This window comes from Phasianus colchicus, chromosome 4 (assembly GCF_987193195.1).
Source record: "Phasianus colchicus chromosome 4, bPhaCol1.hap1.1, whole genome shotgun sequence".
Lineage (NCBI taxonomy): Eukaryota > Metazoa > Chordata > Aves > Galliformes > Phasianidae > Phasianus > Phasianus colchicus.
This window is the reverse complement of record NC_143439.1, coordinates 61,373,311-61,386,465: the sequence shown is the minus strand read 5'-3', so window position 1 is coordinate 61,386,465 and position 13,155 is coordinate 61,373,311. Positions and strand designations below refer to the sequence as shown.

Below are 13,155 nucleotides of genomic sequence, written 5' to 3'. Positions count from 1 at the left end.
CCAACATAGATACATAGATGTTTTGCATAGCCTCCATTCGTTGTTCATATTTTACATCCCATTCAGGGCAAGGAACATGTTTTAAGATCTTTCTCCAAACAGCTGAGACCTCAATATGCTTGCCATTATGTGGTTGGAAAACAGGCAGGGAAACATGGGAAACCACTGATTAAAGGACAAACAAATTAACAAAATAAGAAATTTCCCTCTAAATCAAAAGCTGCAGCTCTAATGAAATCTTAGTGCCTGTGGGGTGACATCTGGGTCTGGAAGAGGAAAGGTTTTTACTTCATATGCCTGCTTGTTTCTATGCTCTAACCACATTAAATGCTACAATAGCCAAGACTCCAAAGTCCTACACTTATCTTTTAAACTTGTGTGTTTTACAAGGCTAAAATGAGAGAGGCCAAAAGGAATGATATTCATGTAGTCTATCTGCAAACCAATGTGTAGCAGCCAAATCTTATTTTAACCCTACCGGCCTCAACAGTGCCCTATAAAGTGCTCAGAGAGAACAGAGTGGGATCGCTCTGAAGACCAGCTCGGAACTTAGATACAGAAGTAGGTTAGCACCAATCTGCTGTGGACTGGGACAAAGGGGTTTAGTTAAGAGGCATTGATATTGGAGTCTTGCAGTACATGCACATACATTCCAACCTGCACAGGATCCCAAGCATTCACTTCTGATTTGCACTGCAGAGATGAGTGCAGGTGGAGGCGACATGGGCAAAAGAGCATTACCAGTTCTGTTGTGTCCAATTGAACGTGGCCGCAGGTCTCTAGCATCAGAGCCAGGCCCCTGGACATTCCCTGGTGTTTGTTGCTATAGATCCCTGAAACATTTGGTTCACAGGTTCTTGAATTGAATGTATAAAAGGGGTTCAAGAGTTCAGGGCTGTTTTCTTATCTCTGCTTGCGCTAACTGTAATGCCTACTTACACTGAACACTCCACACAGCACCTAAGAGCATAAGAGGAAGAACCAAGAAAAAAATATCCCATTTTCCGTAAATGGCAAGATTTAACAAGTACTGCTGCAGATTTAGGTGCCTTAGACTCACAGGCAGCTCCAATCCTCTGAAAAAAAAAAAAAAAAGGGAAAAAAAAAAAAAAAGCAAGCAAGCAACACAGTATTTTCTGCTAGCAAACACGGGGAAAATATCTTATTGAACTTAGACCCAGGAGGATTTTATGGCAACCTACCATCCCCTGATACAACTGTGTTTTCAATGAAATAACAACTATTTCTTCAGATCCAGTCACATTTAACATTGTGAAACAGTGCCCAAAGCTCCAGGAGCAGCTCCAACACACTCCTCCAACCCCCAGCTCCAGCCCTGTGGGCATCTGTCACACTGTGGCAGCATAGAAATACATTAACCACACACAGGTTGTTCTTCAATACCTAAGAAAAGTAACTTTGCTGTGACTCAGTTAGGAAGCTAGGCTAGGCACTGCTAGAATTTACAGGTGGAACAGCTTGGTTCCCAGACATAATCATCATCATCTTTTGCTACTACAGAAGCACCCAAACGCTGCCAACTCAGAGCAGTGCCACGGTGCATCACAGCCTGCTGGTGCACATGCAGGAAGGCTGCTCCTGCCCTGTGGCACTCACACTCTGGGGAGCAGAGAGGAGACAGTAGCAATAATAACAAATGTGTTTTCACAGACTGCAGCTTGCCATCTGCTAAGCGCTGGCCAATACACATGGGGTTACTGCTCGGCAGGAATAAGGACACATCCCAGCAGTTGGGGTTTGGAAATGCACTGCCACCACACCTCCACACTTCACACAGTTTTAGTCCCCAATAGGCATAGGGAAGAGACAAATTTCATGAAGTGAATGGGGAAAGATGAAATATTAATTACATCTACTTCATGAACTAGAACAAACCTATTACAATGTCACTGCTCAGAAACCACAAAAACCAGAGTTCTGCTAGGGACCAGATTGTTTAAATGGTTTTATGACTTATCATTTTGAAATTTAAAAAAAAAAAAATGTATCTACTTACTGTTCTTTTTTGAAAACACAGATTATTATGAGCACTACAGGGAAACCAGAAGTGAATTATAATCTACGTGCCCATAAATTTCTAAAAATGTGCCCATCAGAAACACTGTAGGTAAATAGTGCTAAATGTAGGCACTGTCCTATTCAGACAGGGCAATTAAAGTGCTAGCAAAAGTGAGTTAGGAAGAAAGAAAATGCAAAAGGCTAAAATAGAAGTTATTCAGAGAAATAATAACTAGTCTACAAAAGCAGGCAAGGTACACACAGTGAGAAAGAAGCACAGTTATTTAAGTATACGGGTAAATGAGGCAGGGGGCAGGGAACAAGTTAAATACAGCTTAAATTTCACTGAAAATGTTTTTAGCCACATATTCTTAAGTCTATTCACTGGTCTGACAACTGAAGTGCCAGAGGCCAGGCATTTAAATTAAACTGGACTACAGATTAAAAGCTGCCTTGATCAAAACAAACATCAGCACAAGCATGACCCAGGAGAGCCTTTTCTTCTCCGACTCCTAGGCTGTGCTGTCAAACAGCCAAAGGAAGAAAGAAACTACAGATGCGATCCCTTGATCTCCTGTAGTCTTACCTCTTTTAGGTGTTCAAGTGGTAATCATTACTTTAATATCAAAGTGCCCATCTCAATGAGAACACAAGCAATCTCCAGCAATGAAGACTTATCTTCACATTGCAGGAAGGAAACTGAGGCACAAAATAAGTGGCATACTGTAAATGGTATTTTAGTGGAAACTCGTGAACTGGGGAAGTTGCTCAATAATCCCATTCAGGTTCAATTTAATCCCAAATCCTTTCATTTGGAACCCTGTACTGTACCTTTGGCCACACCTTACCCTGCCCTGATGCTTCCCACAAACCTCACAGCGCTGCTTTGGAGCCCACAGCAGCACCAGTGGGGCCCAGCCCTATAAGGGCAGTGCCAGAACATCTCTCTTACAGCAACAGCCTCACCTAGGGCTGACAAAATCCAATGGGATCTATAAATGTGGCACTTCTCCACTTACCCAAGCCTAGCAGATGTGCAACCACACACCTACAACACTAAGCATTTTGCAATGCGCAGGAGCACTTTTAAATATGCATTTATGTATGAATATTCCAAGTCATTAGGGGAAAAAAAAAAAAAAAGAATCAGTTGTCGGAGTAGTACTTAGAACTTTGTGTAATCTTTGTCAGTGAACACCCTCTAAGCAGACAATTCTGTTTGTCAAGGATATATATAGGTAAAACAGCAATTATAAAAACCTTAGAGCTGCGGCTGTATTTTCGCAGTTTTTTCCCCACAGCCTTAGTCCATAACTTAGTCCATAAGAAGGAAATGCAGCAGCAATAAACCCCAGATACTTGGGTTAGGGATAATTTTAAATTCAGTGTTTCACGCCAGTTAGTCATTCAGGCCCCTCTAAAATAAGAAGGGACCCATGTTCCCAGAATTCAATTCACTCCAGCTTTCTCAAGCATGGACATTAACATTACCACTGGAGAGATCAGTCCAAGGACCAGCTCTGCCTGCTTCCCACTGCACAAGTCCAAGCCTACAGGTGAATGCTGAGGCTATGCATGAGAAAGGATCCCATCATTTTCACTTTCAAGTGTTTTTGTCATTGGTGATTTGTTAGGGTTTAAAAATAGTATTGCTGGGGATAAGGGATGGGAATAGGAATGTTTGATAAAGAATGTGAGACTATGGGAATAAAAATGCCAAAGAAATGCTGCAGGTCGAGTTTCATCATGAGCTACTGCAAGCTGCAACACATTGCAGACTAATGCCAACCTATACTTCAAGCTTTTGCTTAAAAAAATGTCTGTTTCCAGGAAGAGGAGGGATCCCACTTGCATTGTCTCATGTTGAAGTCCTTTGGTCTTAACTGACACAACCACAGAATATTTCATTTAGGCATATTAAGGGCCTGGAGAAAAACACTTCCGAAGTCTGAGCAATTTCACACTTTCAATTCATAAATCTGTACATACCTGCAGTATGAAATTCCCTCTGTGATATGTGATCCTGCCATCAAAAGCCTAAACATGGGTTTAATGATTGCAATTAAGCCAGATTTGGTTCATCGTGCACTTATAATACATCACCAATATCAGACAGGTGATTTCAATCTTGTGCCTGTAGCATTTACTGCTAAATTACCTTCCTAGATTCAAACTCCACATTGGCTCTCTCTGAGCACCTCCCAGCACCAGCACAGCAGCACCTGCTCACTCTAAGGCTGCAGGTAGCTTGTTCCATGCAAAGCAGGCAGCACCAGTCCAACCAGCAAACCCAGGGAAACCCAGGTATGACACAGAGGGGTGACATGCAGGGGTGCACTTACAGGACGACATTAAGGTATATTTAAAACACATGCTTATTAATTCAATTACGTATCAGTTTTAAATGCCTGTGCAGTGGACAAGAAGTGCTCCTACTTTTCAGCAGGTGGACTTTGCAGAAATGTAAGAGAGCTCAGCAGGCAGCAGTATGGGCAGGATGCTGGAGGGCTGGGAGAGAAGGAAAGCAGAGGCTGGCAGAAGCAAATAAATAATATAATAATATTCATATTGCAATTAAAAAAAAATCCACACATGCACACACATCCAAAAAAACCCAAGGTGATGCCAAACTCTTCAGTTTTTTTCAGTGAGCTTAACATCAGTCTGCTTTCAGTGTGGGATTCCGCTGTTCCATTCAAATATAATTACTGGGTTTGGTTTCTGCTTGTTTTCTACCACACTATCATGTTCAAGATCCTTGCTGTGGGAAATTTGCCTTTCTCTTCATGATAGAATCTATGACTCTATGATACATTTGCCATTTGTTAGGATTTCTGACCTCATACTCCTCTGAGTTTCATAAAAACAACCCTGGCTACCCTTGAGAAACAGCACCAAAATCTCACCACAGATGGGCTTTTCACCCAGCTTGGACAGATAATTACATTCACCATTACAGATAGTGCCACAGTAATATTGAAGTCAATGTTTCTATAGATTCTCTCAGCACAATTTATTGCCAACTGAACAAAACAGAAAAACAACTAAATAAAATATCTGCCAGAAGAGTACATTTAGTGATCACTAACTCTACAAATCATGTGCTGTGAAACTGTATTACCAAGGAAATCTTCTCTTAATTAAACAAAGTATCTGTACATCAGAAAGTCTGGATCAGCTGAAGTTTGAGTGCAGTAATTGCTGTGATGTACAAATCTTCCTTTCTGATAAGCTACTGTTAAATATTAAGTCTTTGGAAAGATTGTGTGAGCTTTTATGTTTATTTCCCACAACAAAGAATCACACATTTATGAATCACACATCATGACATCAATGTATGGGACAAATAAGTGCCTGCATGGTGCAAATAAGTGCCTGCACGGGGGTTAATATTGTGACACCAAACAAAAAAAGGAAATAGTAGCACCACAAAGCTCCAGACTTGGAACTAGTTGGCCGAAGTCCTGTTTGCAACACTTTAGCAGTCTGCACACAGCATGACGAGCATCCAAGGAATAAAATCAACTATGAATACAAGCCTTATTCTTGCTGCAGCTCTGTTTCAGCTTTGATGTTTTTTAAAATCAGCTAGTATTAATGCACAATGGGAATTCTCCAGGAGGGTCAAAAAGAATACAGTTTTGGAAAAAAAGTTGTTTACCTAGCACAAAAGGAAAATAAATAAATAAATAAAAGGCTTCTGGGATGACTATAAGGTCTCCTAAAGAAAAAGGGCGGTTTTAAAGTGTTATCTACCAAAAGTGATTGGTTTCCCTAGTCAGAATAGGTAGTGTGTGGGTAGTACAGTAAAGCTGGGGACATCCATATGCAGCTGAGCACAGTAAGAGGCTGCTCTGGACACACACTTCTTGTACCTGCAGATGCACCACTCCATGTTATTCATCAGTTCCACAACTTCAGCCACCAGCCCTGCCCAGAGCAATTGGTGTGCCACAACTCTGAGCTGCCACAGCTTCTGTTTATGATATTTTAAGACTGGAAAAGAAATGAGTCCCACTTGAAAGCATTAGTGCACAACCAACTTCCGTGGACGTGGGAGACAGAAAGCAGAAATACTGAGTGCAGGAATTCAGCAAGCAGCTACATCCATGATGCTACAAGGATCGGGTCTGCACGGCTCGTGTCACTAGTGGCAGTTGTAACTGTGCATCCCATTGCCAAGAAAGGTCAGGGAAAGGATTAGCGTGCATGGAATCCACAAATAATTAACTATCAAAATATAAAATAAAAGCAATGAGGGAACAAGGCAGGAAGCAATTTCCATACCTCCCAGCACAGCTCCCTGTTAACAAAACGAGGAAGAGCACAGCCATCCTCCTACTGATGCAAGTTCACTTTACAATCTGTTTACCCACACATTCTGCTATGGAATCCACCATTCTCCCTACTTCACAAAACTGATGGCATTATGGAAGGACCACAAAGTACACAACAGTCCTGTGCAGAAAAGCAGCAGGAGAGAGGAACAACTCTGTTTACAGCTTCCTTAGTTTTCTTCAAGACATGCCTTGCAACCAAAAACCACATGCTCCACTACCAGAGGCACAGGAGAATTTACAAGACATAAATACATTTTTAAAAGCTCCACGTGCATATCTGTCCCTGTCAGTTTGTTTTCTGCCCTCAATCCACACACACACACTCCCCTGAGGTCTCTCAGTGAACCAGCCGTGCAGGTGAGTGTCCCTCGGAGGCTGCCCTCAGCTTTTATGGGTATTTGTCTCCCCAGCACGGAGCACAATTTCTTCTTCATTTATTTTATTAGGTGAGGTGTTTAAGGGGATATACGGTCATCTGGAGCTCATCACTGTCAAATTTTCAGCCCTGTAGCTATTAAGGGTAAAGGAGCTAGTTTAGCTCCCTGGTTTACAAAGTGCTGAGTACCTCCAAAGAGGTGCCAAATGTCCGTGGTGACACTTCAGAATTGCTCACAGGGTTCCATCCTGGCTCAGAGCAACACTCCTGTTCACAGCCGTGCTAGGGCAGAGCAGCACTCACAACACAAACCCAGAGTTCTGAGGCAAGGAAGGTTTCTCTAGGCCTGAGACAGCACAGTGCCAGGTCCATGGAGCACTGACTGGATGTTAGCATTCCTACCTCCAAACTCCCAACGGAAGTGAAAAAAGCAAGCAAACATTCAAGACAATCTTAGTACATTTTGGATTAGGTGTTTATTTTCATACATTTTCATCTCACATACACAGAGGCAACATAATTCTCTCCAAACCCCTTAAACGCTTCCTGCTTCCACCAGGCTCAATGCATTTCTTTCACTTTCTTTCCAGGGGAAAAAAAAGATCCTACAGACTCTTTACAAATCACTTTTCCCTAGAAGCCTTTGTTAAAATCAGTTCTTCTACTGGAAGCGAGCAATAAAACAAAGCTAACAAGACAAAAAAAGTGCAGAAAGAACTGCTGACAGCCATACTTCAAAATATCCACAGCAAAAAGGCTGCTCCAATGGGGTTGGGACAGCACAGGCTTTCATTACCTGGACACTTCTTCAAAGCCAGACTCACTTGGCAGCAGTCACCTGGTGGCAGGCAAGGTAAGAGCACACTTTTTAAGCAACTGCAGAAAAGTGTTTTGTATTCAATGTGTAAATGCCATGGAGAATGCCTCCGTGCACCCAGGATGAGAGCACCACCCTGCAGTAGTGAATTAGCAGACAGTAAACAAGCAAGCACAGAGAGAACTAAGAAGTTGCATCTACTTGCATTCATTCTGACACTTGCCATTTATCTTTGCTTTTGAACAGACTACTTCAGGTTGCACTGGGAGTGAACTGCAGCATCCTGGGAAGAAATAATACCACTGTAGCAATAGAAGCCTCCGCTGCAGCATCTGTTATTAAATCTTTGCAGAGAGGTGAGGAAACCACTGTCATTGCCGTGGATCAGCGAGGTTCTGCTACATTCATTTCACAGTTCCAGGCACTTTGCATGAAAGCTGTTACTTGCCTTTTATGTCAAAAAATGAATTTATGCCAACTTTTTAATACTGAATCCTTCAAGGCAATGATCATTACAGCCCGCAGTGCTCCACAAAGAGGAGGCGGCAGCAGCCCAGGGAGGAGAGACGGAGGAAGGACAGAATGGGAGCGGCCGATGCTGCCGATACGCAACCCGTTCTGCGAGAAGGAAACAGCCGTCATCGCACACAGTGCCTCCCTGATCGGCTCGCAAACTGCCTTTGAAGGCGTCAGGCGCTGTGCTGACTCCGACCCGGACACACAGCAGCACGAGGAGCTCCCACAGGAGCGCTAACGCAGCACAAGGGACTGCCGCACCCGCACCGCGCAGCTACGCAGCCCGGGAGGCAGCGGGGCAGGAGAAACACGAGACTCGATGTCTTACAGAGAGGGCGATAACTCGGACACCAGCACCAACTACAGAGCAAGTGCTCCAAACCGAGCCGAGTTTAAGCAAACTTTACGCTAAGCTCACAAAGTCAGCTGAACTACAGTAGAAACTCTCAAGAGTTTTCCAGAAAAGCTCAAATCCCCAAGGAGAAAGTTGGTCTTGAGCCTCCATAACGGTATTTTCCTGCCGGTGAAGCTGCACAAACAGCGCAAGGTGCGGCGCCGTGCTTCCCTGTGCTGCACACTGTTAGGATATAACGTTTCCGTGCCGGATAAATTAGAAGCCGCAAATCCCTGAGATCATCCGTGAGAGCGCACAACCGTTATGGGCCGGCACATAAAGAAGCGACGACAGCTGACAATGAAAACGAGTCAAAAGCAAATCACCGTGAAAGTTTCTGCCTAAAATCGGCAACTAACTCATCGAGGCACGGCACACGGCTCCAACCGTGAAAAGTTGCGGCCGCTGCCGACGCTCCCGGTGCGCGATCCCGAACCGCGCCTGATCCTGCGGAGCTCCTCGGGGCGCTCCGGCGTTCGGGGACCCGCGGGAGCTCCCGGCCCTGCCCGGCCCTCAGCGCTGCCCCCCGGAGCGGTGCGGAGTCCCCACGGATTTCTTCTCCACTACGGTTTTGCTCGCCGGCGCTCGAGCGCGGCGCGGCGGCGAGGGGAAGGCTGCGCGGAGCTGAAGGATGCGACCGAGCCGCGGCAACCGAACCTGGGACTCTAAACCCCTCGCCTCGGCTTTGCCCGAGTCACAGCGCTCCGAGGCCGGGGCAGAGCCCTCCTTCGCTTCGCCGCGTAGCGGCCCCGTGCGAGATGCGCGCTCGCCAACTTTGCAAAGTTCTGCGCGAGCGGCGGATGCGCTTCGCCACCCGCCTGCCCCGCGGGAGCCCCGGGCACCGGGAGCGGCGAGCCCGGCGGGGCGCCGAACGCCGCGCAAGTTGCGGCCAGAACGGGGAACCCCCCGACCCTCTCGCTCCGCCCTTTGCACTCACGCTGCTGTTCTCGCCCGTCCAGTGCACCATCGCCTGGTTGTGAGACGCGTCCCCTTTGAGCACGAAGGAGGTGCTGAGGAGCGAGACCCGCTCCCGGCCCGTCGCCGCCGCCGCCGCCGCCGGGGATGCCCTCCGGGAGCGGCCGCCCCCAGTCGCCGCCGCCGCCCCGCCGCCGCCCCGCCGCGCCTCGGACGGGCTGCGCGCCCCGCGGGTCAGGGCGCCGGGGCGCGGGCGGCCGCAGGGCTCGGCGCAGCGCGGCGCGGCGGCGGCGCCCAGCAGCAGCAGCAGCAGCAGCGGCAGGCGGGCGGCGGCGGGGGACACGCGTGGCCCGCCGTGCGCCATGGTGGCTCTCCGGCGTGGCAGTGACAGGCGGGGAGGTGGCGGGCAGGGAGACACCGCCGCGGAGGGCGGGGGCGGGGGAGGGTTGTAACCGGAGCGGGGCTCGCGCGGCAGCGGCGTGCGCGGGGCTGCGCGCCCAGCCGGGGCGGCGCCGCCATCTGCTGGCCCGCGCCGAAACGCCGCGCGGCGGGGATCGCTCGGAGCGGGGCGGCGCGGCACCGGGACGCGGGGGGTCGGACCGCGGGTCGCCGTCCGGCGTGTCGTACGGGGAGGGGATCGCGCGCCGCGTTGTACGGCGGGGCACGCAGCGGGTCCGGCGCTGGGACGCACGCCGGGACACACGCAGTCTCCGCAGTGTGCCACGCGTTGTGCTGTACAGCAGGTCGCACGCCGTGACGCCGGCCGTATTATGCGCCGAGTCACACATCATGTTGCACATCGCGTTATAAATTGGGTTACAGGCCGCGGGACGCGCTGTCACACATCGGGTCACACGTCAGACCACACCATGTCTTGTACTGCTGAGACCTCACCTGGAGCACTGCTTCCAGATGTGAAGTCCTCGGTGCAGAAGAGATGGGGATCTGTTGGAGAGCATCTGGTGGAGGACCACAAAAATGATCGATGGAATGGAACATCTCTCCAATGAGGACAGACAGAGAGCTGGGGCTGTTCAGTTTGGAGAAGGCTCCAAGGAGACCTGAGAGCGGCCTTTCAGTGTCTAACGGGGGGCTGCAAGAAAGAAGGGGGCAGACTCTTTAGTGGGGTTTGTGGTGACAAAGGGGACACAGTTTTAAACTAAAAGAGGAGAGATTTAGACTGGATATAAGGGAAAAAAATATATATAATGGTGGGTGAGGAACTGGCACAGGTTGTCCATGGAGGTGGATGCCCCATCCCTGGAGACAGTCAAGGTCAGGATGGACAGGGCTATGAGCAGTCTGATCGAGCCGTAGGTGTCCCTGTTCATTGCCAGAAGAGCTGGACTAGATGGCTTTTAAGGGTCCCTTCCAAATCAAATGATTCAGAGTCTATGGTTCTGTGTCACCCACCATGTTGCACACCGGGCTACACACGGTGTCACACTCCACGTCACAGGCAGGGGCACACATGGGGCTGCACACCAAGCCACAGCCATGCTGCCCAGACCCTGTATTCCAGCTGCAAATGTGCAGGCATCATCAGCCCACACCGCGTCACAGGGCCACATGTGAACTGGGCAGGTGTGCACCACTTCCAGCCATCCCTGTGCCCGTCAGCTACTTGCCTGTCATTGTAAGCCACCTGGCAAGCAGGCATGCCCAGCCACGGCAGAGTTTGGCTGTGAGTCCTGAGAGAGTGCAGCAGAAAAGTCAGGAGGGAGCTGTGTTAGGAGCCAGAAAAACAAAACAAAACAAAACAAAACAAAAAAAAACAGTATCTACTCTTTTACCCATACCATTTACAGGCCTGGGATGCCTAGCATTATGTCATCAACCCAAGCACAGCCTCACAGCAGCTCTCCCCTCCTGCTGAATGAACACACAAACTGCCAGCACCTGAGGGACCTCAGCAGCAGCTCTGGTGTCTCTGCCCTGGATGCTCTGCTATCACGATGCAGGGCAGGCAGCATCACCTGGCCCCACTCACCAAAAGCTGCCACTGGGGCTCCTTAGGGGGCTGCACGTTAAACTCATTTCTGAAATATTTTATGTCTTGTATATGAAACAAGTATAGTGTACATATACTATATATATATATGTTTTAACTTTTGGAGACAATATTGAAAGCTTAAAGGTCTATATAGCTGTACAAAGCTACCCAAAGGAATTTAAACACAAGTGTGAGGTGAGAACGATCCTGGCATGCAGATTCCTCACAGTATGTTCTCTCTCTAAAGCACTACTCTTGCAGTGAAACACCTGGCTCCAGTGGGCAGAAAGGGAGTTTTCCAGACACAACCCTTTGACTTGCAAACTGGTATCAGCAAGAGATGGTAATAAAACACTCGTTTGAGTCATAAGTGTTCAGATATGATCTTGAGGGGTGCAGAAGTTAGGAAGTGACTCTACAGCCCACAGAGCAGAAAGCCATTCCTGCTGGGGTACCATCTGCACCTGGAATGTGGGTCACCTTCCATCTTTTGCACCTCTGCACAAAGGGAATAAGGGAAAAATGCAATGTTGAGTTCTTCAGAAAACCTTGACTAACCGCAGTCATATCAACCGAGATGAAGGGTGATCTGTACGTTACTAGGAAGTGAGCAATTTGGGTTCTGGCATCATCTCCCATGAAACTGTGAAGATTACTCAACATTTGTATAATAATCTAAAAATGCTCAAAATATAAGGAAATCCCTACAGATTTAAACTGGCATACTACAACTAATACTTCATCTGACAGTCAGACAGTCCTATGCTTATCAATTTTGCATTCACACCACTGTGTTCAACAGGTGGGGAGCAGCAGAGATGATCACATCCAGGTTCCCAAGGGTCAAGTTCCTTACACCTGTCAATTACTGACATTTTTTACAATGAAACTGAAAAACAAAACCAAAAAGCAGTCTATCTAGAACTAATTAAGCTCAGTTTCTTACAGCCTTGCATCCTATGGATGCAATGTCTGCTTGAATATTTTCAGAATATCTTTCCCGTATATCTCAGTAGACCTAACAAATCCACTTGTCTGTCACCAGACTGTGCAACGACAACACTTCCTATTTATTTCTGTGGCCTCCTCATTTACCAGTTTAGCTGCAATTGTCTTACAAGTTGAGAAGATGTTGACCAAGGTGGAGGGAGAGAGACAGATTGCTCACTGACAAAGAAAAACTAGGCAGGCCTTTTATTTCTTGCCAAATAAATTAAAAATCTCACCTGAAGGATGCTGAATCAGGGACAAATGGAAGTAACTCCTGTCTCTCTGCATGAACTGTGAGATTTGAGTACATGGGCATGAACCATTCAACCTACCACAGCGTTTGTCACTGAATCCCTCTGTACCATGCTCTTCAGAGGTCAAGGATTAAATGGAAATGAAGGTAATCTCCCCATTTTGGTGCTTTAGGGAATCATATCCATGACCAATGTATGGGCAACGTTAAGAAAATATTTACACCATCTGTGTTTATGCAGCAGAGATTCTTAGGACACAAAGAACTGCAACAACTAGTTAATGAGCTTTTACCTGGCTGCCTCCTCAGTGGTTTTTTTGAGCTGTTTTTATATCAGTCAGATCAATTCAATAAATAACGCATATTTAGTATACCAGTAATTCACAATGATAAAGTGTTTTAACTCTAGACCAGGGATATGGTACCAACAACACCTGTTGCCCTATATCACTACGGTGTAGCTTAGAAAGTACAGCTTAAAATACCAGAATGGAGCATGTTGGAAGAGAAGGCTGAGGTCTGCAAAACTGAAAAGAGAACTT

The 13,155-nt window shown here is 47.1% G+C and overlaps 1 protein-coding gene across 7 annotated transcripts in view; it reads right to left on the bottom strand.

The window, feature by feature from the left end:
- The window catches only part of SORCS2 (sortilin related VPS10 domain containing receptor 2), a 564,376-nt gene that overhangs the window by 508,844 nt on the left and 42,377 nt on the right, over window positions 1-13,155 (bottom strand). For 6 of the 7 annotated variants that reach the window (XM_090139694.1, XM_090139696.1, XM_090139695.1 and 3 more), the window contains exon 3: window positions 10,272-10,470. In XM_090139694.1, coding sequence (XP_089995820.1) covers window positions 10,272-10,470 — 199 coding nt within the window. Of the gene's footprint in view, window positions 1-9,399; window positions 9,757-10,271; window positions 10,471-13,155 lie in introns of those variants that run through there. The other variant, XM_090139693.1, reaches the window with a different exon arrangement.